At 51.0% G+C, this 20,462-nt stretch overlaps 2 protein-coding genes across 4 annotated transcripts in view; one reads left to right on the top strand and one right to left on the bottom strand.

Moving 5' to 3' along the window:
* Window positions 1-19,233, top strand: part of LSP1 (lymphocyte specific protein 1) — a 51,065-nt gene extending 31,832 nt beyond the window's left edge. For 2 of the 3 annotated variants that reach the window (XM_055813944.1, XM_055813945.1), the window contains exons 4-11: window positions 887-1,082; window positions 2,047-2,253; window positions 5,366-5,409; window positions 5,582-5,663; window positions 6,028-6,168; window positions 6,987-7,067; window positions 7,916-8,030; window positions 17,873-19,233. In XM_055813944.1, coding sequence (XP_055669919.1) covers window positions 887-1,082; window positions 2,047-2,253; window positions 5,366-5,409; window positions 5,582-5,663; window positions 6,028-6,168; window positions 6,987-7,067; window positions 7,916-8,005 — 841 coding nt within the window. In that variant the 3' untranslated portion in view covers window positions 8,006-8,030; window positions 17,873-19,233. The remainder of the gene's footprint in view (window positions 1-886; window positions 1,083-2,046; window positions 2,254-5,365; window positions 5,410-5,581; window positions 5,664-6,027; window positions 6,169-6,986; window positions 7,068-7,915; window positions 8,031-17,872) is intronic. The other variant, XM_055813946.1, reaches the window with a different exon arrangement.
* PRR33 (proline rich 33) lies at window positions 12,133-13,773 on the bottom strand. Its single transcript, XM_055814167.1, has 2 exons — window positions 12,460-13,773; window positions 12,133-12,285 (listed from the first exon to the last, which is right to left on the bottom strand). Exons 1-2 carry the CDS (start codon window positions 13,771-13,773, stop codon window positions 12,133-12,135), a joined length of 1,467 nt encoding a protein of 488 aa, XP_055670142.1.
* Window positions 19,234-20,462: the final 1,229 nt, after the last annotated feature.

Genomic DNA, 20,462 nt, shown 5'->3' with positions numbered 1-20,462 from the left:
CTGATGGCTTAAACACACTCCTGGGTCTCTTCAGCCTCAGAGACCTGGGGGAATCCTCCTGTACAAACCCCACTGTGGTGGTTTGAAGCCAAGGGGTGGCCCTGGTTGCTCTGGGACGCCTTTGTTTTACTGGGCCATGGCATGGGTCGAGGTGTAATTTATTCCAGTGGGCACAACCGTGGTTTGGGTGCGGACAAGGCATCGCTCACGGAGCACTGCGCCTTGCAAGCGAAAACCCCACGTGAGCAGCTCTGCAGCCTTGCCCTGCTGTTTAGTTTCAGCTCGGGAAAAGGGGGATCTTGGGAAGCATGTTCATGTGGTGTTGGTGAGACCCTCCTCCAGCGAGAGGCTCTGCGATGTGCGAGACGCATCCAGGTGGAGGAAGGCTGTTTGGTGCTCCGCGCTGGATGGGTGCAGGGAGCCGTGGGGACAGTGTCAGGTCCGCGTTGGTGCCCCAGGACCACAGAGCATGCTGGTTTGCCTGGGATTTTGGCTGTAGTTGAGCAGACAACTGAGCCAGCACTACATCGTGGCGATAGTGTGCTCTCTGGGGTCTGAGGGGGGGTCTGATCCCCGTTTTCCTGCAGGTCTTGCCTGCAGTGGGGCTGGGAAGGTGAAGGTACCTTCAGCTCTGCCACAACTCTTAGTTGAGCTGAGTCTTGGACACTCAGTGTGGGAGTGTGACGGGACTGGTGTTACACCTGGGTGCCTGGAATTAGGTGGGACCACGAAGTGGCTGTGAGCCCTGGTGTCAAACACCCAGCAGGCTGTAGGATTGGGGATGTGTGTGATAAAACTGGATTTCTAGAGGTCTGAGGCACCTGTTGGTGTCTGTAGGCTCACAACGATTTTTTTTGGTGCTTTGATCTCTGTTCCCCTCCTCTAGGTCTCCACGACAGTCATATGAAGAAGAGGACGGTGGTGTGAGGGAAACTGAAGTCAAACTGGAGCAGATCCAGCTGGGTCGGGAAAGCCTGGAGGAGATCCAGGAGGAGAATGTAGTTATCAGGGAGGAAGAGAGGCTGTGCCAGGAGGAAGAACCGGTCCAAGAGCGTGAGGAAGAGGAGAGAGCTGAGCAAGAGGTGGGATCAGGAGGAGCTGACCACCTCCTCTTCACAGGGCTGCTGGGGGAGCTGGGGGCTGCTCTCCAAGAGCTCGGCTCACCATTGCTGCTTATGCTGCCGGGTGCTGAGCCCACGTAGATGTCCTTTCGTGGTGTAACCTGGGGCTGGTGCTGCTCTCGCCTGTGTCCCCTCTGGGGGTGGCTGCAGGCAGCCTCTGCCCGCTGTGCCTGTCCCGGGGCTCCAGGTGCCAACTAGTGTCCCTGCAATCCCGAGAAGGAAAGTGCTGCTATTTCTCCTGTGGTTTTGTCGGCAGTGAGCAGGTCTTCAGGAGAACTCAAATCTAAATTTTACTGCTTGTTTTTTCTCTTCTCCAGCCTTTATTGCACCTTTGGAGCACTTTGGCTTGATGTATCTCTCAATCTTGCGTTGCTCCCAGCTGAGGTTTTCTTGCCTTGCTCTTCTGACAAGGTGTAATTCCTGGTTAATGAAGGAGACAAACCTGGAACTTGAGAGGTGTGCGAGTCCAGCAGGGTGGCTGAGCTTCAGATATCTTTTGTTGTAAATGGATTTTGACTTGCTGAGGCTAGTATGCTTTCTGCATTTGAACCGTGTGTGTGACTCTCTCTAGCCCTTCATTCTAAAGGCAGCTGCTCTCTCTCCTTGTGGCCTCTAAATGAGAAATTCAGGTTTTCGTATCTCCACAGTGGTAAGAAATCTTTATAAACTGATGCAAGGATCCCTTTTCATATCATTTTGGAGCCTTGAACCTGCAAAACTTCTCTGATTCCCAACCCTGACTGACACATGAGCTTCTTCCTGGATGTTTCAAAAGTAGATGATGTGAACTCAAAGTTTCTGTGCTCACGTATTTATTTAGTGGAAAGCAGGAAGCCTGGAGACAGGGGAACAAAAAAATCACTGTTGTTGTGTAGTAAGCAGTTTGACCAGCTCACTTCCTGGCTTGTCCATTTTCTGCACTCAGGAAAAGAAGAGAAGGAGAAATGACGAGGAAGAAGAAGCATCAGAAAAGCGCCAGAAGGCCCCAAGCCCCCCCGGCGGGGAAGAGGAGGAGCTGGGCTCGGACCACGCCACGGTGTGCTCCATGAAGGTTCGTGTGCCTGCGCCCCTCTGGAGGCAGGGCAGCCACAGCACCTCACCCGTGACGAGGAAAGATGATCCAGGGCTTGCGGTAACGTAGGGTGTGAATCCTGTTATCCCACTCCTGCTACGGGCTGGGACAAGTGGCCTGATCTGTTCCGCTCATCCGCCTCGGTTGTCTGCCTCCCCTCCTCCCGCTTCGCTTGCGTGCGCGGTGAGGCTGCCGCTGTCTCTGTGTGGGCTTTGCCAGTCACCGTGAAAGTCTGGAGTTCGTTGAGGACTCCAGGGGATATTGTAATACTGAGAAAGATGCCTGTGCTTTCAGCTTGTGATCGTGGTCAAAGGTTACACATGAACTTAATCAGAAAATGAAGTTTTCCTTCCCTCCCAAAAAAACCCCCAAAACTGAAGCAACTAGAATTCCCCTATCTTTCTTAGAATAAAATCAGAAAGTATGACTTAAGCTTTTTAAACTGAGATTCCTGATCTCTGTAGCATTGTGTCCTCCCCAATCACATCTGTTTGCATTGATGCTCTTGCGAAACTTCCATTTTTAACGCCACCTGAATTGCATCTCATGACTTCTGTTGCATCGTCCACAAATCCCCGTCCTGTCCCCGTGCTTTTAAATACAATAGATACAGATAAGCCATTTCGGTAGTGAATGGCTCCTTGCCTTTGTAAGCCCTAAGCTTGTTAATTGTAGCATGGAGGGAAAAGGTGAGGAGCCTGTGTAGCCTGTTAATCTCTTGTTGGTACTATCTTTGCTTTTTTTGTGTTAAGATCTGTGCTATTTGCTGCTTAGTCAATACTTCCAGGATGAGGCGGATTGTATGGATGCTTCCTCTTGCACAAGTAAATAGATTGTAAGAGGAAGGTTTCATCACCTACAACCATCAAGTTCTTGCTCGTTATGGAGAAGCCTTTTAAAATTGAAATAAGAATAGGGGAGGGAGGGTGTGTTTGGATGCAGGCCATGTGCTAACGTTGGGTTTGAAAAGTGGGATGGGGGTGGCCAAAGCATATCCCTGGAGCGGAACTGCTGGGGAAATGTGGGAAACTCTTCCAGCACCTTTCATGTGCTGAAACTTTTGTCATTACAAGCCCAAAACACACATAGCTCCATGACCTGAGCTTAACTCCTGCTCCTAAGATTAGCCCAGGGAAAGGTTTAGAAATACAGTCTTCGTGTTTTAGACAGTGATGTCAGAGCTCACCAATACACAAAGCTGGATGTAGAGCTGCTCAGGAAAAATATGAGCTTGGGACCTTTCCAAAGGAAGGAGGATCTTTACACCCCAGCTCGCAGAGCTTTGTGTGAGCACTGAGAATTAAGCACATTGACCACCAAGAAGGTGTTTTGGCACGGGCTTGCTCAGCAGAAACACTGCTGGTAGTGGAAAGACAAGAGCATCTGCAGTGGGCAGTGAGCTCCCCAGCCAGCTGTGGCTGGTGGAGGCCAGGTACACATCTGGGGCAGGCAGATGTTGGGTCACAGTGCGATGGGGTGTTCAGAGGGCCAGTGTGACCTGGGGGCTGAAAGAGGTGTGCGGTGGCAGGGGGGAAACCTCGTACCAGCCCTGTTTTGTCCCAGGCTGCTTGTGAGCTCTGAGTTTTGAGGTTGGCCAGGTGAGCAGCGGTGGTGTCTTCTGGCCTTCAGAACATGCTTTGGACCAGAGAAATGCATGAATCTGCCTGCAAGGAATTGCCTTACAGGGCAGGGGGCGGTGGTCTCCAAATAGCTTAGGGAGGTTTGTTCCTGCCTTGACTGTCATGCTGAGATCTACTGTCACCTGCAGGCCCCTCTCTATTGAGCCTGTTGCTTGTTTGGAAGCACCTGTGGGTGGCTTGCAGCTGCACAGCATCTCTCTGGAAGGGTTGGCAAGGTTTTTTCCTAGTGATACCTTACCTACTTGTGATTGAGAAGCTGAGACATAGGCAGGGGTCTACCAGATTCCCCTTTCAAGTGCTGTTGTGTCCCATGTGGTGCCAGCCTGCCCATCAGTGCCCCAGGGGGATGAGCGACCCGCTCTCTGAAGTCACGGCTCGGAGGCAAGCATCAGCTCCTGCAGCACCGAGCGAAGGAGGGCAGCCTGCCCAGCAGAAGCAGCTGGCTGATGGGATGTGTCACACAGCTCTGCTGGGACCTTGCAGAGTGACTCTCCCCAGCACATCTCTTAGCCAGGGCAGCACCATTTCATGATTGTGCACTTCTCTAATGGGCTCAGTGCTCTTGGGTGCAGCTGTTAAATGTGTCCTCTCTGTGACACTGTCTTGTCTTGTGCTCAGCTGAAGTTTAGCACCAGCATCCTGAGAGCATCTGAAAATGAGCACCTAGTGCTGCCTTTTTTCTGCTGCCTTGGTGGGTGATGTTTCCAGCGGCGCAGGCAGCAGTGACACGGGGAGAGAAGGTTCCTTGTTACTTGGCTGCTGCTCCTGGGCTCTGTAGGAACTGCTGTTAAGAAAGAGCCTGCCCTTTTACTTGAAAGTGATTTTTTTTCTCACTGTGTTCTTGTTTTCTGGGGCATGAAAGGGCGGTGAGGTTTAGCAATGCTTCAGCTTTCCTTTATCCAGTGGTTGGGATGTGTTTGCTTGCCTTCCTGCCTTGGCCAGAGAGACCTTGCACAGGAGCCCCTGGTGCAGAACTCTCTTTCCTTATGGCCTGACCTGCAGGGCTGCCTTGCAGGTGGCTCCACGTGCTGGCTCGCCCCGTCTGTGTGCTGCTCCGACGTGGGTAACCTGAGGTAACTCCTGCCTGTGCCGCTCTCATGCTTGGCTCCTCCCGCAGATGCGGTTGGTAGGGCCTCTGGTTTCCCCCCTTGCCTTTCCACACTTGCCACTCTCTCTGTTAGGTCTGGCTGGGAGACTGAGCGCCCGAGAGAGATACCTGGCCCTTGAGCAGGGGGAGTAGAAAAAATAGTCTTGGTTGCTGTTTTAGCTGTCAGTGAAGCTGCACATTCTTGGTTTGCCCCTGAAACTGGTTGGGATTCTGCTCACCTGCCTCGGAAAGGAGGAGGAAAGGGGATGCTCCCTGTCTCTCTGACCTATGTGGGAACATGGGGCTGAGTGAGGCATTTCTAACCAAAATCTGGGTGAGGGATCAGGGAAAAGAAATGGTTGTATTACAGTCAGCTGAGGTGACCTACATCTGTCCGAGGTCCGTGGACAAAAGTAACATCTTGGCCTTTTCTCTCCGGTTTCAGATCACAGACAGGACCGAGTCACTGAACCGCTCCATAAAGAAAAGGTATTTCTGGGGCTGACCTTGGGGTGCCGCAGGTCCCTTCTTCAAACCGAGGGTGCTGGCGGGCCCTGCTGCGGGGAGGGGAAGGAGGGACAGGCCGCCTGTGGCCCTCAAAGTCCCCCCCTTCTGCTTGAGGCACTGGGGGATCACTTTAATCTTCTTCACTGCTTTCCAGTAACAGCATAAAGAAGACTCAGCCTCCCCTCCCCGTGTCGAAGATTGACGACAGGCTGGAGCAGTACACACAGGCTATTGAGGTGGGCTGCTGTGCTGTCCGTCTGCCCCGGCCTTCGAGGAGCTCCCTTTGCTGGGCGCTGCTCTCCCACCGTGCCTCTTAGCCTTACCATCTGGGAGGTGACAACTGAATTGTCTCCCCTTGGCTGGGAGCACCCCATTCTGTCTCCATCTCCCTTCACAGCATAAAGTAGGTTTCTTTAGAGACCTGTGCCATCCTTGTCTCATCATGTTCCCTGCTTCAAGGGTGGGAGCATCTGGCAGGAACTAGCAAGACCTGCAGGTCTCCTTTTACACCCCTCGTCCCTGAGGACCTCCAATTATGGGGAGAGGAGGGGGAAAAAGAACACACTCCCTGATGGTGATCTTACTCCATTTATTTTCCAGACATCCACAAAGGCTCCAAAACCTGTCCGACAGCCCTCTCTCGACCTTCCCACCACCAGCATGATGGTAGCCAGCACAAAAAGCCTCTGGGAGACCGGAGAGGTCACAGCTCAGTCTGCTGCGAAGCCCCTGCCCTGTAAGGTACGGCACTTGCAGGACTTGCCTTGCTCGTGCGGGGGAGGGGGGGCTGGCCTCTGGGCACAGCCAGCGTTACGCTTGCGTTAGCCTTGGTACTGCGCGGTGGTGGCGCCTACCAGCTATAAAGGCATCTGCGTTGGAGATCCGACCTCCTCCATCAGGATGCAAGGCTCACTGCAAAGACCCCAAAGACCTCAGAGCTTTGCTTTGTCTGCGCTAGAGTCCCAATTTTTTTTCTCTGTGGTACAGCTAGGAAAGCCTCTGTGCTGCTGGTTGGGGCTCTGTTTTGAAATGGGAATAAAATCAGCTGGTGGGGAGAAAGCGTAGGTCTGCTGCAGCGGCTAGAACTGAGCTCCATCTGCTCAGCGCAGACTTCCATCTAGTACCAAGATGGTAAATCTTGTAAACTTGGAAAATGCAAAGAGTATTTTCCATTGTGCTCTTAATTTCACTTTTTGGTCATTCTCAGCAAGGCTGGTTCTGTAACACATCAGTTGCAAACCTCTGTTTATGTGAGTAAAATTCCTTCCACGTAAAAAAAAAAAAGCCTTGATGTTAACATGTCCTAACTATTTAAGAAAATAAATATTTTGGACCTCTGATCCAGGCTTTTGTTGAGAGTAAGAGAGGGGAAAACGTAGGCCATACTGGGAATAGGAGTAAGTTTTCAGTCTTGGGTTTTAGCTGCAGCTGCCATAGGTCAGATTTTGTGATCTTCTAAATAAAAAAGGAGGTCAGATGTGTGGGTTTGGAAGGGACGTGACCAAAGACATGTTCACCAGCGTTAGCAGTGAAGGGTAATGAGAACATCATCTTCTCAGGATATCGTGGCTGGAGACATCATGAGTAAAAGAAGCCTTTGGGAACAGAAGGGCGATCCCAAGCCTGAGACCAGTATCAAGGTGAGTTTCTGTCTGTGTGAGCATGAAAGCACTTGCTCTTCTGTGAAAAAAAAAAAAAAAAATTGCTTCTGGCTGGGTTGTGGAAGCATTGAGCAGGTGTTCTGCAGGGACAAGGGCTGCCTGTATCTATCAATGCAACCGCATACCCAAGAGCTCTTCCTAACAGTGAGCTGCTGTTGCTTCAGCCCTAGTAAAAACGGGGGCAAAGTTGTTTTATAACCAGTAATATCGAAGGGTGTCTTGAACGGCATGTTGTGCTCAGCCCCCGAGTTGGGACCCCCAGCCTTCTAGGCTCAGAGGGAACTGCAGATGTGAGTTGCTTTGCTCTTGTTAGGCTTTTTAGTCTTGAGAGTAAAGAAAGCATGCAAAATTAAGCGAAGCCAAACCTGAGACAGTAGTAACACTTGCAGACGGATCTGGGGGTTTGTGCCGACCAGTACATTTGTGGGAATGCCCATTAAAATGCACTGCTTGAACTGTCCAGGCTGGGAGAGGAAGATGAAAATACCTTGTCTGTTCCCGAGCTGGTGCTGCTGCCAGCGTGGTAAATGGAACCGGCTCTTGCCACGGGTGAGAGCAGCCCTGGCTGAGAGCCCTCCCTCGTGACACCTGGTGCTGCATCTTCCCGTTCCTGTTCCACCTCCTGTGCCTGCTGCTTGAAGTGGTGGTTGGTCTGTGCAAAGAGCTTACGTGGAAGTGGCAAGAAGGGAGCACAGAGCAGGCTGTCTCCAGGCCCTCTGGGATTAGACGACTGTATCACATGCTCCTCTGGCTTCAATTGTGTGATCTCGACTGCCTGTTTGAGGAGGAAAATGCTGACTTTGACTCTCTTTTTCTCTCCTGTTCAGTCCACTCATTCTGGCAAAAGGTATAAATTTGTTGCAACAGGCCACGGCCAGTACAAGAAGGTGTTGATAGATGATGCTGCAGAGCAATAGCATGCTTGGAGAACTCATTAACCAGGTAGGTGGGGTATGACCTTGCACTGTGTGACAAACTCCTGGCAGTGTTCTGGCAGGACATGGGGGTTATTTCTGCTGGGTGAGTTGGAAGGTGCCGTACGGTAACAGCTGGAGCCTTGCTTCTGGGCAAACGTCTGACTTGCTGAGCTGGAAGCCAGTGGGCACACAGCAGGGGTTTGTTTTGGTTTCTGACTTTCTGATGCCACTAGGAAGCGTAAATACCTGTGTTAGTTTAATCTGCAGAATAAGTCCCTCAGCTACTGCTGTTTGGATGAAGATGTGTTTGCCTTTGCTAGTTTGAAGGAATAGTCTCTATCTGCTTTTTAATTTTTTTTTTCTTATGCTCTCTGATGTTGCAAGGACAAGTAGATAGCTGGAGGGCATTCTGGCTGAGTGTGGGGGCTGATGTACTCCTGAAATTCAGATGCTTCTGGGGTCTAATTCCCAGATTTACTGAATTAACCAGGGGAAAATCTTTTAATGATTTCAGCAACCTCTTGGAACCAGCCTGTAATTAGGTTGTAGAGGGGAGGACATGAGCATCTGCTGTGCTGGGTAGACCAACAGAGCAGAAAGGGCTGTCATCAAATGTGCAGAAAGGGCTGTCATCAGATGTGCAGCAAGGGGGAAGGCAGAGCTGGGTTGCTGTCTCTGTGCCCTCTTGAAACGATTTTTGGATCTCGTGCTCTTATTGTGGTTGTGTTAATAGATATCCCGGTGTTATCTTGAGTGGATGATAGTAGAGGGTTGCAGCAATAAGGAGGACTGGCATAGAGGGATGTGATAACTGGTTGGATCCAACTGGGCAGCATCTGGCACAGCGAGAGGAGAGGAAGTTGTTGGGGGTGAAAACAAGCTCATTCACTTTTTTCCTACTATAAAAAAGAAGCTTTATTTCATAGCCAAGCTTATAAATAGCTCCGTCTGCTACAAAACACCTTTTGTTTCTAAATTCTTCTTTGGGCTGTGTTCCTTCTTTCCTCCCCCCGAGGAGCTGGCTTTGAGCGCAGCACATCTTGTTTGGGTTTCTTCCTTTTGCGGTGCCCATTTACAAGAGCAGCTCTCCTGAATGCCGCTTTGAGGGGGCAGCAGTACGACGCAAAGCCTGCTCAGAGCTGTGGTTTTAGATGTGAAGGAGGAGGAGCCCACAGGACTTGTATCTTCAACTTGATTCTCTGCCTGTGGCTTTCAGGAACCTGTTTTAAGGTCTCCTCTTTGATCGGTCCTCTTTCTCCTGAAGTCTGTTTCAATGCACCAGGTGGGATCCTACGGAGCTTCAGTTCTTTATAGCAAGCAGGTTTTGGTTGCCCTACCTGAGCTGCTGCTAGCAGCTCTAAGGAAGATATCCTCAGCTCTGGTCTCTTTCCAGCACCCTTTCTTGAGAGGCCAGTGAGTGTCACGGGATGTCCCCCTGGGGCTCCAGACAGCCATAGCTTGACACTGTGTGCTCCTTCACAAGGAAGGTGTTACAGGCTGCGAATAGCCAAATGACTCTGATGGCTGAAGGACCTTGGCTTGTTTCTCTCCTTGGGTTTCTAGCTGGCTGTGTTGTGTGCTGTGAGGCCCCTGCTCCCCAGCTCCTCTCTGCTCCCCTCAACTATGTTCATCCTTTTTCCCTGCTGCTGGATCCCTTCGTGGTTGCCTTTTTGCTGCCAAACTCTTCTGACTTGCCCCCGTGTCACTTACCCAATACCACCGCATCAGCTTTCTAGTTGCTTGAGCACGGCTACAGTTTTTCCTCCTCCCCTCCCTCCTGGAGCTGCAGGACCTCTGAGCAGGCTGCAGAGCCAGGGCTTTTCTCTAAGTGGCAATTTGGGCTCTTAGAAGCTGCCCAAGGCCGTTTGACACTGAAAACAAACCAAACCCTGTGCCAGCAGGTTCCCTTCCCTTGCCCAGCGCGGCAGCTTGGCTGGGGTGTGCTGCAGTGGCTCCCAACGCGGGGGCACTGGTGGGAATCTGTTGCTCCAGGCATCTGATACCTTCTCTGTGATGCTCTCGTGCCAGGGTCCATCTCTGCAGGACTCACCGTGCCTGCTGTTTGCCTCTGCCCTTCACTTTTGGGACAAAAGGACTAAACCATGCAGCCAGACCTGCTGCCTTCTGCTTCCCACGGTGGGAATCACTCCCCACTGGAGATGCTTCACCTTCCACCCCTGTGTGGTGGGACTGGGCTGTGGACGCAGCCTAGTGGGAAGCCCGGCAGATGCAAAATGAGCCTTATGTGGGTGTTGCTGGTTTGTTTTGGGTGGTTGTCCTCACTGTAGGACAAAGTGGATTAAGGCACAGTTGCTTCTGAAACCATCTTCCCTGGCCAGATTCACTTCGTTTCGTAAGTGTAATCAGTGTCGGCTGTTCTGCTTTGTGCTAATGCTGTGGATCTTACAAACGCAGATTTGTGCACAGGCACCCATCTTGCTGTGGGATAGTAAGGCGCTGCTTTTGTGCTGTGTGGTAAGGTTGTCTTTATCTGCGTCAGGCATTCTACGTGTTTTACACTGCGTTCTCTCTGACTTTTGATTTTGTGTTGCTGTGTGCTACAGTCTTCTCTTGCAGCACGTTGAATTCTTCTGCAGAGGCTTACCTGGGATCCACTTGTGATTACTGGTGCGTTTCCAACCTCCCTCTGTTCAACTTTTTCTTGGGAAGCTGGGAGGTCAGAGATATCCAAACTTTAGGTACTTGGTTATTCTTCCTTCTTGTTTTCTAATTTTTATTCCTTGGCATAGGGAAGGTGTTATAAAACAAAGGGGATAAGAACAGCAAAGTGAAAAGTTCAGTAAGGGTTTGATGGTAACTGAGCTGCTCTTATAGCATCATTGCAAAATTGGAAGACTTCAGAAAAGCAAAAGGGGCTCTTGATTTTGTTTCTAAGTCTGTTCACAGTTTGGCTATGGAAATTTTGGTCAGGTCCATATCCTCTGCACACAAACAGTATGAAAAGGGCTGTGTATTGAGTTTCCTGTTTGGACTAAACACGGCAATCCTATGTTAGCTGTGTAGGAACATCTCAGCATATGACAAAGTCCCTTGTGAAACAGAAATAGCTGATCTCCAGCTTTCATGCTTATAAGCCCACTGGTGATGGAGGTGCAAAGGGTGGCTGTAATGCTGGAAAGCAGAGCCGTCTCTGTGGATGGACGGAGTTGGGGGGTTTAAGTACCCTTTTTTCAAGTAAGTATGCAACTATCGTGATGTTCCCCCTGAAAATGAGACTACATGCAGTTAGCAGACAGCCCCCCCCCCCCCCCCCCCCAAACACACACACCCCCCCTCCCGAGAAAAAAAGCACCTTGTTTAAAGACAGAGTTGGCGACCCACATGCTGATGCACGCTCTGGCTGTACTGGAAGCATGGTAAAATACACAACACAACTTGACTGCCGCAACAGAGTTAGTCTTCTGTGCGCTACGATTTAGTAGACTGACCAAGGAGGGCATCAAATGATGGTGCCTGTTTTTTTAGGCAGGGGAACTGCTGTGTGAGAGCAGGATGGATATCTTGTGCTGTGCCTTGGGTGGCAGGATGAGCTTCCACCTCGTTCGCAGTGAATGAGTGTGGGGTGCACTTTCAGTGGAGAAGCTAAAGAGATGACGTGAGGTGATGTGTGTTCTCTTTGAGTTCAGTTTCTAAGATTCCTTAGAGGAGATGTGGAGCAACCCAGATTCCTTCGTGTCTCATCTACAACTGCTTCTGTTTCTAGGATTTATCTTGGTCTTAAACACAACAAAATAAACTGATATTCCATCCTCCTCCTCTAAACTGGGCTTTTTCTACCCAGAATTTGTCTTCACTGTGTCCCTCCCCTCTCTTCCCCCTGTTACTGCAGATGGCGTGGCTTGTTGGCTCTTCTTAAAACAAGTGCATGTTTCTTTTCCTGGCTCGTGACCTGTGGATGTGGTGTATTAACACGTTTAAGCTTATATACGTATGGAGAGTAACTCTTAAAGCCACAGCATGAGGCTGCTGGCTTGGAGAGGTTTTATTTAATTTTATTTTTTCCTTACACTAGGCTCTGATAGGCAGTAAACCTAGTCATAGGTATTCGCTTGTTTGATGCCCTGTAGGAACCTCCAGAGGTGAGGGTCTGGTGGAGCAGCCTGGCTTCAGTTGACTGACCATCCCGATGCCATTCTGTTAAAGCTCTTGCTGTGCTCCTCAGCCACTTTGGGTCTAAACCGGCTCACCTCAAAGGCGGTGGTGATCTTTGTCATGGGTTTGGCAGCCAGTTCCTTCAGTTTCCGGGCATCGAAGCGTGGCTTATGTAGGAGGATGGGTAAGCGGCGGGGAAGAAAGATGCTTTCTTCTTTCCGTGGCTGTTTTTCTTCTGCTCGCTGCTGCTTCTCCTTGTTGACTGTCATCTGGTATAAAATAGCATCCCACATCCTTGTTGCCCTCGATTTAAATGGCCTGTGGTCTTGACTGATGATTGCTTGAGAGTTGTCCTTCTCTTGGCTTCCTTCCTCCTGTCCCAGCTTTTCCATCTTGGGCTCTGGGAAGTTGGATGCTTCTGGCTGCACCATCAAGTGCTTCTTGAGGCGATGCCAGCCACTGGCATTGGCTCCAGGAGGTCTTGCTGCTTCTGCTGCTGATGGTGCTGGCTCAGCTTTGAGAGGGGGGCTGGCATTTGGTAAGCTGGGGGTCAGCTGCGGTTGAGTTAAATGTTCTGTGTTGGTGTCCGTGGAGGTGGCCTCAGTGCTGTCAACTTGTGCAGGGCTTGCTGTGGCTGGATGTGCTTGCCTCCAGGGAGGGCTGGGTGTCCATGGTTTTAGGATGTCACCATCTTGCTTGGGTAATTCAGGAGCACTCTCTGATTCAGATATTTCAGTGTAGTTTCCATGGGTTGCAGGCTTATCGGTGTGGGTATCGGAGGTGCTGGGCTTGGGTGAAGGGGCTCTGATGGGCTCCCCAGTAGGAGCAGGTATGGGAGCTTGATCAGGAGGCTCTGCCTCTGCAGCAGAAAGGAGGGGAGGCTCCAGGGTGGGAGCTGTGGCCTTGCTGTCATCGAGCGGGGCGGGTATCTGCCCTGGAGATGGTTCAGAGTGGCTTGTTTCAGGTGCCGGAGAAGAAGGCCTTTTGTCTTCATGGCTGGTGGTGGTTGTTGCTTGGGTCTGATTTGATGTGGGTGTCTTAGCCCTGGGTGGCTTGACGCTGTGGAAATACGTGTGCACCTTGCTGACGTAGGTAACCTCTGGTGCTCGCTCTTTACTGGGTGTACTGGAAGGAGGAGGCTGGGGGAAAACAGCTATTGAAGGGTCACATGGAGTGGGAAGGTGGGTGTCCATGCCTTCAGGTTTCTGTGGAATCTCAGGAGCTCCTGGCTTGTGTAGCAGGGGCATGGCCGGGGAGGTTGTGAGTATGAGGTGTTCGGCAATGCGCCTCTGCTCGGTGACCTTCAGCGTGAAAGGCTTGCTCTTTCGGAAAGGGGAGGGGATGCGGTGGGTGATGGGCTTGATGGAGAGGTGGGATGGAAGGCTGGCGGAGGGGGGGGCTGTGGTTTTGGGGGGCTCTTCTGGGGGAGTGCTTTCATTGTGCTCTAGGTCAGAGCTGGCCTCGTTCACGGGCGAGAGGCAGGACCGAAAGGGCTTGGCTTGCTCTGAAGCTAGGATGGCGTTCTTCTTGGCTGCCTTCTTCAGCAGCCGCTGGAGCCGCAGGTTGTCCTTCCCAGGCTTTGGTAGGGTGGGAGGGGGAGAAAGGTGGTGGTGGATGGGAGCAGGCTGGATGGAGGATGATACTGTTATGAGCATTGTCATCTCCTGGAAGAAAACACAAAGCTTAGAGTTGGTGTGGGCTTAGCCCTGGGCTAGATTCCGAAATATGCACACATAAGGCCCCCTCTCCATCTCTCCAAAAGCCATAGAGATGGAGTCAGTATTGTGGGAGAAGTGCATTGGTCTTGGTTTTCTTAGTCTCCCAGGATAGCCTCAGAGGGTCGTGAGGGTGGTGTAGCAAGGTGAGAGATGTACTGGGAGGATGCTGTATTGCCAGACCTGGAGCTCTCCTGCTCCTGGCGTTAGCACAAAATCCGGTGAGAGTTCCTTGGGACCCCAGGTGTCCGTGTCTTGGCAAGTCCTAGCGGGATTTGAAAGGAGATGTCAAGAGAAACAGAGGAGGTTTGAAATTTTGAAGCTTTGAAACATTCTCCAGAGGCACAAATCGGGAATGTTTCATGGCTTTCCAAATTCCAGTTATTAATACTCTGATATGATGTAATGTACAACAAAACAGCCATGAACTCCGTGTGTCATTTGAGTCAGTCAGCACTGGTCTGGACTGATTTCAGCAGTGTAAAGACGTCCCTGTGAAATGCTGGACTTTTCATTTAAAGTTATTTATCTGGTGGGAAAGTGCTTTGTCACAACACTAACCCTGACTGTTTTTTGCTGCGTAAAGCACAGCAGCAACCTTCTCCTTCTGCAGTCAATCTCAGATTGACTAGTAAATCAATTTAAGACTAGTTTTCTCTTTCCCTTGGGGAGCATTGCTGCTGTCCTGCCTCTGTCACTCCTCCTTCAGTGCAACAGAAGTGGGTCGTGCTCTGCTGGGCCAGGTCTTATCCCCAGTGGCAACTGCAGCTGGACTTGCTTTGGCCAACACTGTGCTGCTCCTGGGGGGATGCACAGCGGCTTCTCCTGCTCTGTCACTAACTCACCACCATCTCCTTTCTAGTGAGCACTGGTTACATTTCCTGCACGGTGGCGCTAAGGTTCTGTGCTGGGGATAGAAAGATAAAACTAGTCTCAGTTCATCCCTTTTTCTCTTCCTGAGCTGAGGCTGAGGAGCACCAAACTTAGCCTCTGACCTGCAGTGACTCTTTGGCAGCCCCCAGAAAGAAGTCTGACTGTCCTGGCTCTCAGCACAGAGCTGCTGTGTTTTGCTATGGAAGGAGGAAAAGCTATAAATCGCTGCGCTGCTTAACCCCCGTGCTGGATGCAGCTGAGCATCCTGGAATGAGTACGAGGAGGTGGGGTGGTCAGGGTTGCCCAGTGGGGCTATTGCACGTGCTCTGCTGAGTTCCTCATGGCTCCCTGCTCTGGTTAGTGTGGGTATGTAGCATGATACCCGCTATGTGGGAGCGCTATCCAGAATAAAACTCTCAGAAGCGCAGAACGGCGATTTGTGGTTGAGTTTCTGGCGCTGCCTTTGGGCTTGCGGTGCTGCGGTCAGCACGGGGCTGGGAAGCTGATCTGGACTGCAAGCAGGTGGTGTATCTGCCAAAACTGGCTGTGGGTGGTGGGAAGAAGGATGGCTTTTTAAAAAACAATAATTGAAAAATAAAATTAGAAAAAAATCACAACAGCAAATGAAAGCACTGAAGAGAGGTGGCATGCGGGGCACAAAGCCTTCAAGGTCAAGCCCTCGCCGTGGTGGAGGAGAAGTCCTCCGGAGCAGAGCCTGCAGTGGGCAGGGTCTGGGCATGTCCAGTAAGCAGTGCGCTACTGCCAGCAGATTTCCTCAGCGCAGGACAGACACAGACCTGTTGGAGCAGGTCCAGAGGAGGGCACGGAGATGCTCAGAGGGCTGGAGCACCTCTGCTGTGAGGATGGGCTGAGGGAGTTGGGGCTGTTCAACCTGGAGAAGAGAAGGCTCCAGCGAGACCTTACTGTGGCCTTTCGATACTTAAAGGGGGCTTATAAGAAATGGGATAGACTTTTTAGCAGGCCTGTAGTGAGTTTTAAGCTAAAAGAGGGTAGATTCAGATGAGATACAAGGAAGAAAATTTTTACGAGGGTGGTGAAACACTGGCAGAGGTTGCCCAGAGAGGCTGTAGATGCCCCGTCCCTGGAAACATCCAAGGCCAGGCTGGATGCGGCTCTGAGCAACCTGGTTTAGTTGAAGATGTCCCTGCTCGTTGCAAGGGCTTGGAGTAGAGGACGTTTAAAGGTCCCTTCTGACTCAAACCATTCTATGATTTGATGATTTATTTCAGCTGCAGGCATGAGAAACCTCTTGCTATTTTGGCAAGGGGGCTTGGAGGGGATTTGTGCCAGCTGGGGGTGACAACTGTTGGGCATTCCCAGTGGCTTATCAGCCTCATGCCTTAGGCAAAAGCCTGGGATTAGGACTTGCTCTGTTCCAAGAGCTACTCTTAGAAACAAGTCTGAAAAAAGGCTGAGAGCCCATTCCTTCATCATATACCTGCTCTCTTCCCCAGCCTTGTGGGATATTCTAGATTATTCTTGGTCCGAAAGCCAAAATGCCTCAGTTGGAGAAGTGCATGCTTGCTGTTGTGCAACACTACTCTGATTCTGTTTGTACAGGATTTAGTGATTGCTTGTGTGATTCTTATCTGCTGCAAGGTGAGCTAATACATGCATCTGATGTTAGAGTTGATTATGGAATGATTTCATCTGCTGCTGTTTACTGTGGTCCCATGGCCAGCCTGTACTACCAGATAATAAGCTGTGGTCTAGCAGCACTGATAAACCAGAATTATAAAGGTTGACCTGCTTCAGGCCAGTGCTGGGAATACTGAAGAGGCAGAGCAGTGAACTTCCCAACTACTCTTTATTCTCCTTGTCCCATGGACTGCTGCCCCCCAGGAAAACGCAGCTTCCCAGAGGGGTCAGAGCAGGATCCTGCCTGGGACTTGCTGCGAACTGACAGGTGCCACCAAGGAGGGCGTGGGGGGTTCCTGCATGGGAAGTTCAGACAGAATCTGCATGCACCAGGAGAACTTTCCCTTTGTTCCTGAACTTAGGGGCTGTTTTGTGCCCTATACCCTCAAGATTTGTGGTCTCCTGCAATAGTCTGTGCTCTTAAAAGTCACTCTTGCTGCTATCTCAGCACCCCATCTGACTTGAAACCTGCTGTGCTGTGGGTCTTGGAGACCGCGTGGGTGGTAAGTCCCGTGGCATGCGACTGTGCCAGAGTCTGTGTGTTTGCCTAGTGAGGCAGAGAGATGCTAAGAGACAGCAAAAGGAAACCAGCTGTTAACTTGTTTGCCTTCCCCGTCATGCTTGCCTTTCATGTTTCCTTCAGAGCTTTGTGTGTATGCAGGAGAAGTTCTGCAACAAGCAAGTTTTGTGAGAGTCTTCTCCCTTACCGTGTAATGCAGCAAAAGCAAAGGGGCAGATGGACTTGCTGTATTGCCAGCAGAAAGGCTGAAAAACCCAGGGGCTGTAGGGAGAACACTGCCTGAGAAACTTGGGTGGGGTTGCTGTAAGCTGGAAGGAAACTGAGCTAGAAGCTGAGACAAGAGGCTTTCAGAGGGTTAAGTTTCCCTGCTGCTGGTTCAGCGCCCATGGGTGGAGGGGAGGTCATGACCTCTCGGACCCCCCAACTGTTCTCCTGAGCTCTGCTCTGTCTGCAATCAACCCCAAACCAGGAATGGCTGGAGAGTGTCAGCATGGAGGAGTCATTTATCGCATGATGGAAAAGTCATCTGCGTGCTGGAGTCCCTCGGCTGCACCAGCTGTCGCGCGTGGAGCAGATGGAGAACGGCAGGAACCCAATACCGCCGCAGATGGTCCCGAGCGGAGAGCTGCGGCTGCCGGGGGCTGCAGGAACGCTCGCCGCTTTAGTGACTTTCTCAGGCTTGGAAGGAAACCTGCTGATCCCCTCGGAGGAGGTGGCGGGGCAGGAGCACATCATCCTTCCCTCTGCTTGGGCAGCTGTGACCTCTGCTGGGCGCACAGCCCTCGGCCTCGGCTCTGCCGGGGGCACGTTGCACGGTGGTGTCCTGCAGTGCCGGAGCTTTGTTGGCTGGTCCACAGGGCTTTGTGGAGATGGGTGGGAGAAAACCACCCGTAATTGCTAGATAAGATGCAGCCTCTGAGCGGCCCAGGGTGTCGCTCATGGCAGCCCAAATGGTAGGCGTAAACTTGTTGTTTTCTTCTCTTGCAGCTGAGCTTGGTCCTGGCTCGATGCAAACCTCAATGCCACTATTTCCTCTGCTCCACAGAAGATAATTGAAGGATGTTTCTCTTCTCCTGCCTGATGTCAGTCTGCTTTGGTACAGCCTGACTCCTCTCGAGGTGTGAGCAATACCCCACTGCCTCCGGATGGATGAAAGGAACTAATCAGCTGGCAAAACCCACCCCTGTTTTAACCTTTTCTGTGACTCTCTGGCTTTTTTTTTTTTTTTTTAATATGGCTCTGCTATGGAGATGGGAGGCTGTGGGTCTGTTCCCTCTCTTCTTTCTCAAGTGTGGGAAGAGAGGGGTCTGCTGCCCTGCTGAGCTGGCAGGGCTTTTGCTACGTGATGAAGAACTTCACCCAGTGACCAAAAGCCACAACAGCAGTGGGAGAGAGTGGGCTCAACAGACACCCGCTAAAAGAACCCGTGTTTGAAAGGAGGGCCACGGGCAGATCCTGAGCATGAGGAGGCTGCAAGGGCCACTTGTCACCCTGTTGGTGCCAGCTGTGGGTAGAGTCTTCCCCTGTTTACAGTGCAGCCTCTGTCCCTCTTTGAGGGGCTTCCATCTGCTGTCTCTGTGTACATCAAATCACATTCAGCTTACTCCCGTTCAGGGGTGTTTTTTTCTGTAGTTCCCAGATCATCCTTTAATCACAGTCATATACCTGTGCCAAAATGTTCCTGCCACTTCTCTGTCTTAGCAGCATTAGCAGCTTTGTGTCAGACAGCTGCTGCCCTCCTCTCCCTGTCTAACATGGAATGCAGGTCTCCTTTCCCAGGGGAGGAGTGCTGACCGCTGCTGGTATCTCCCCCTTCTGGGAAAGGGATTTGCTTGTTCTCTAACCTGTGGGCTCCAATGCTGGTGACCAAAACACTTCGGAGCGTCAGAGGTGGTGGGCGTGCTGATACCCTGCCTGCTGTGCTCCTGGAGGTGGGCAGGGTCTCTGGGTTATTAATTAATCTAGGATATTAAGGCTGCTGCTTAAGGATGAAAGGGCATCCTAGTGAGCTGTTTGGGGAGGTCAGCGCTTGCTGTGAACATGGGAAACTGAGCCCCAAAGAATGGCACTCTGGCCTTGGGCCTGAGGTCTGGAACTCAGCTCCCAGGGCTGTTTCTGAACTCTCCCACATCTTCATGATGTTAGCCTGCCCCCCATCCCCTCTTTAAAGTCTTACTCCTACCCTCTTCCCATGTCAGCATAATTTTGCAGCTAGTTTCTGCTCTCCTGGAGGGGGGGCAGTTTTTCTTTCCTCTTGCATCAGTGTGCTTTCTGCTTAAATTTACTGCGACCTGGATATTTTTTTTTTTTTGGTAAGCATTTAATAAAATTTGAGGAAGATGTTGTAACACTGGCAACTCTGAGGATTTTGTTGATGTGGGAGTTCCTGCAGCAAAGCTGTTTTCCAAGACCTTGCAACTCTCTGCTTGAGCAGTAAGAGGAGGACAAGAAACATCAGGCTGAGTGACAAGAAAAAAAAGAGTTTGACATATACAGGAAAAAAGCTTTTTGTGTGCCTGCCCCATTTAGGAGATCCTTGTCATCTTGCTGCATTCTTTGTTGTTACTGAGGGTAACTGACTGTAAAATGGAGTGAGCAGTGTTTGGGTGAGAGAGCGAGCAGCATGCAGAAGGCTTCCTATGGAGTGATCAGCTAGGAGAGGCACAGAGCTAGCTTCCACAACTAATAGACCTGAGCAAGGTCACAGCTTCCACCAAAATCACTGGTGATGTCAGATATATATATATATATATAAAAAAAATAATCTATAGCTTACTTATACAGCTTAGAAGAGTCAATGTAGCTGTCTGTGTAGGAGCTCAGCGTTCTAATGAACTGACTACCCTACCTGGAACCACCTAATGAAAAACGTTTTTATGGAGGTGACCTTTCAAGCCGTAACGTTTCTGTGCTGTAGAGACAGCAAATGGTTTGTGCTATCCTTACCTATGCTTTCCTGAAGTGTTAGGAAGTGGAAAGTTTTCAGATATCCCTTCTTGCTGTCATCTTTCTGCTTATCGGTACCTTTGTCCTCTCCCCATCCTCTGCTGCAGCTCCTTTTGGAGGTGGGAATCCAAGGTGCTTGTGTTCTGCAGAGCGCACTGGGGAGCACAGACACCATCTGGCTCCCTCCTCCTCCCACCAGCCCTTCCTCTGCCAGACTGGGGTTTTCAATTGAGACCAGAGTGGTAGCAATGGGGTCTATAGAGATGGCCTGGCTTGAGATGAAAGCAGGGCTACTGTACCCTTGCATGTGTGCAAGCTGGTTGCACGAATTTGTTTCAACTCTGTTCTGCAGCTGGCTGGCAGAAAGAGATGGCCAGAAACTTCTGCTGCTGCTATGCCTGTGCCCTACCAGCTTGGGGAGCGCAGAAGAGGCCCCAGAAGCTGCTTGTATGAGATTCCTCCTCTAAGGAGGGTTAATTTGCAGGGCGTAGCTTCCCCACCTAAAGCCCATGTGGACCTACATATGGTTTCAGCAGAAACAACTGCTGTCCTTCAGGTTCTGGTCCCAGCACAGAAATGAGCAGGTTGGGTGAGAAGCTTCCCAGAGGGACCAGAGAGCTCTAGTGGTGGT

The sequence above is a fragment of the Falco peregrinus genome, chromosome 9 (genome assembly GCF_023634155.1).
Source record: "Falco peregrinus isolate bFalPer1 chromosome 9, bFalPer1.pri, whole genome shotgun sequence".
Classification (NCBI taxonomy): Eukaryota; Metazoa; Chordata; class Aves; order Falconiformes; family Falconidae; genus Falco; species Falco peregrinus.
This window is presented reverse-complemented; position numbering and strand designations above follow the sequence as displayed.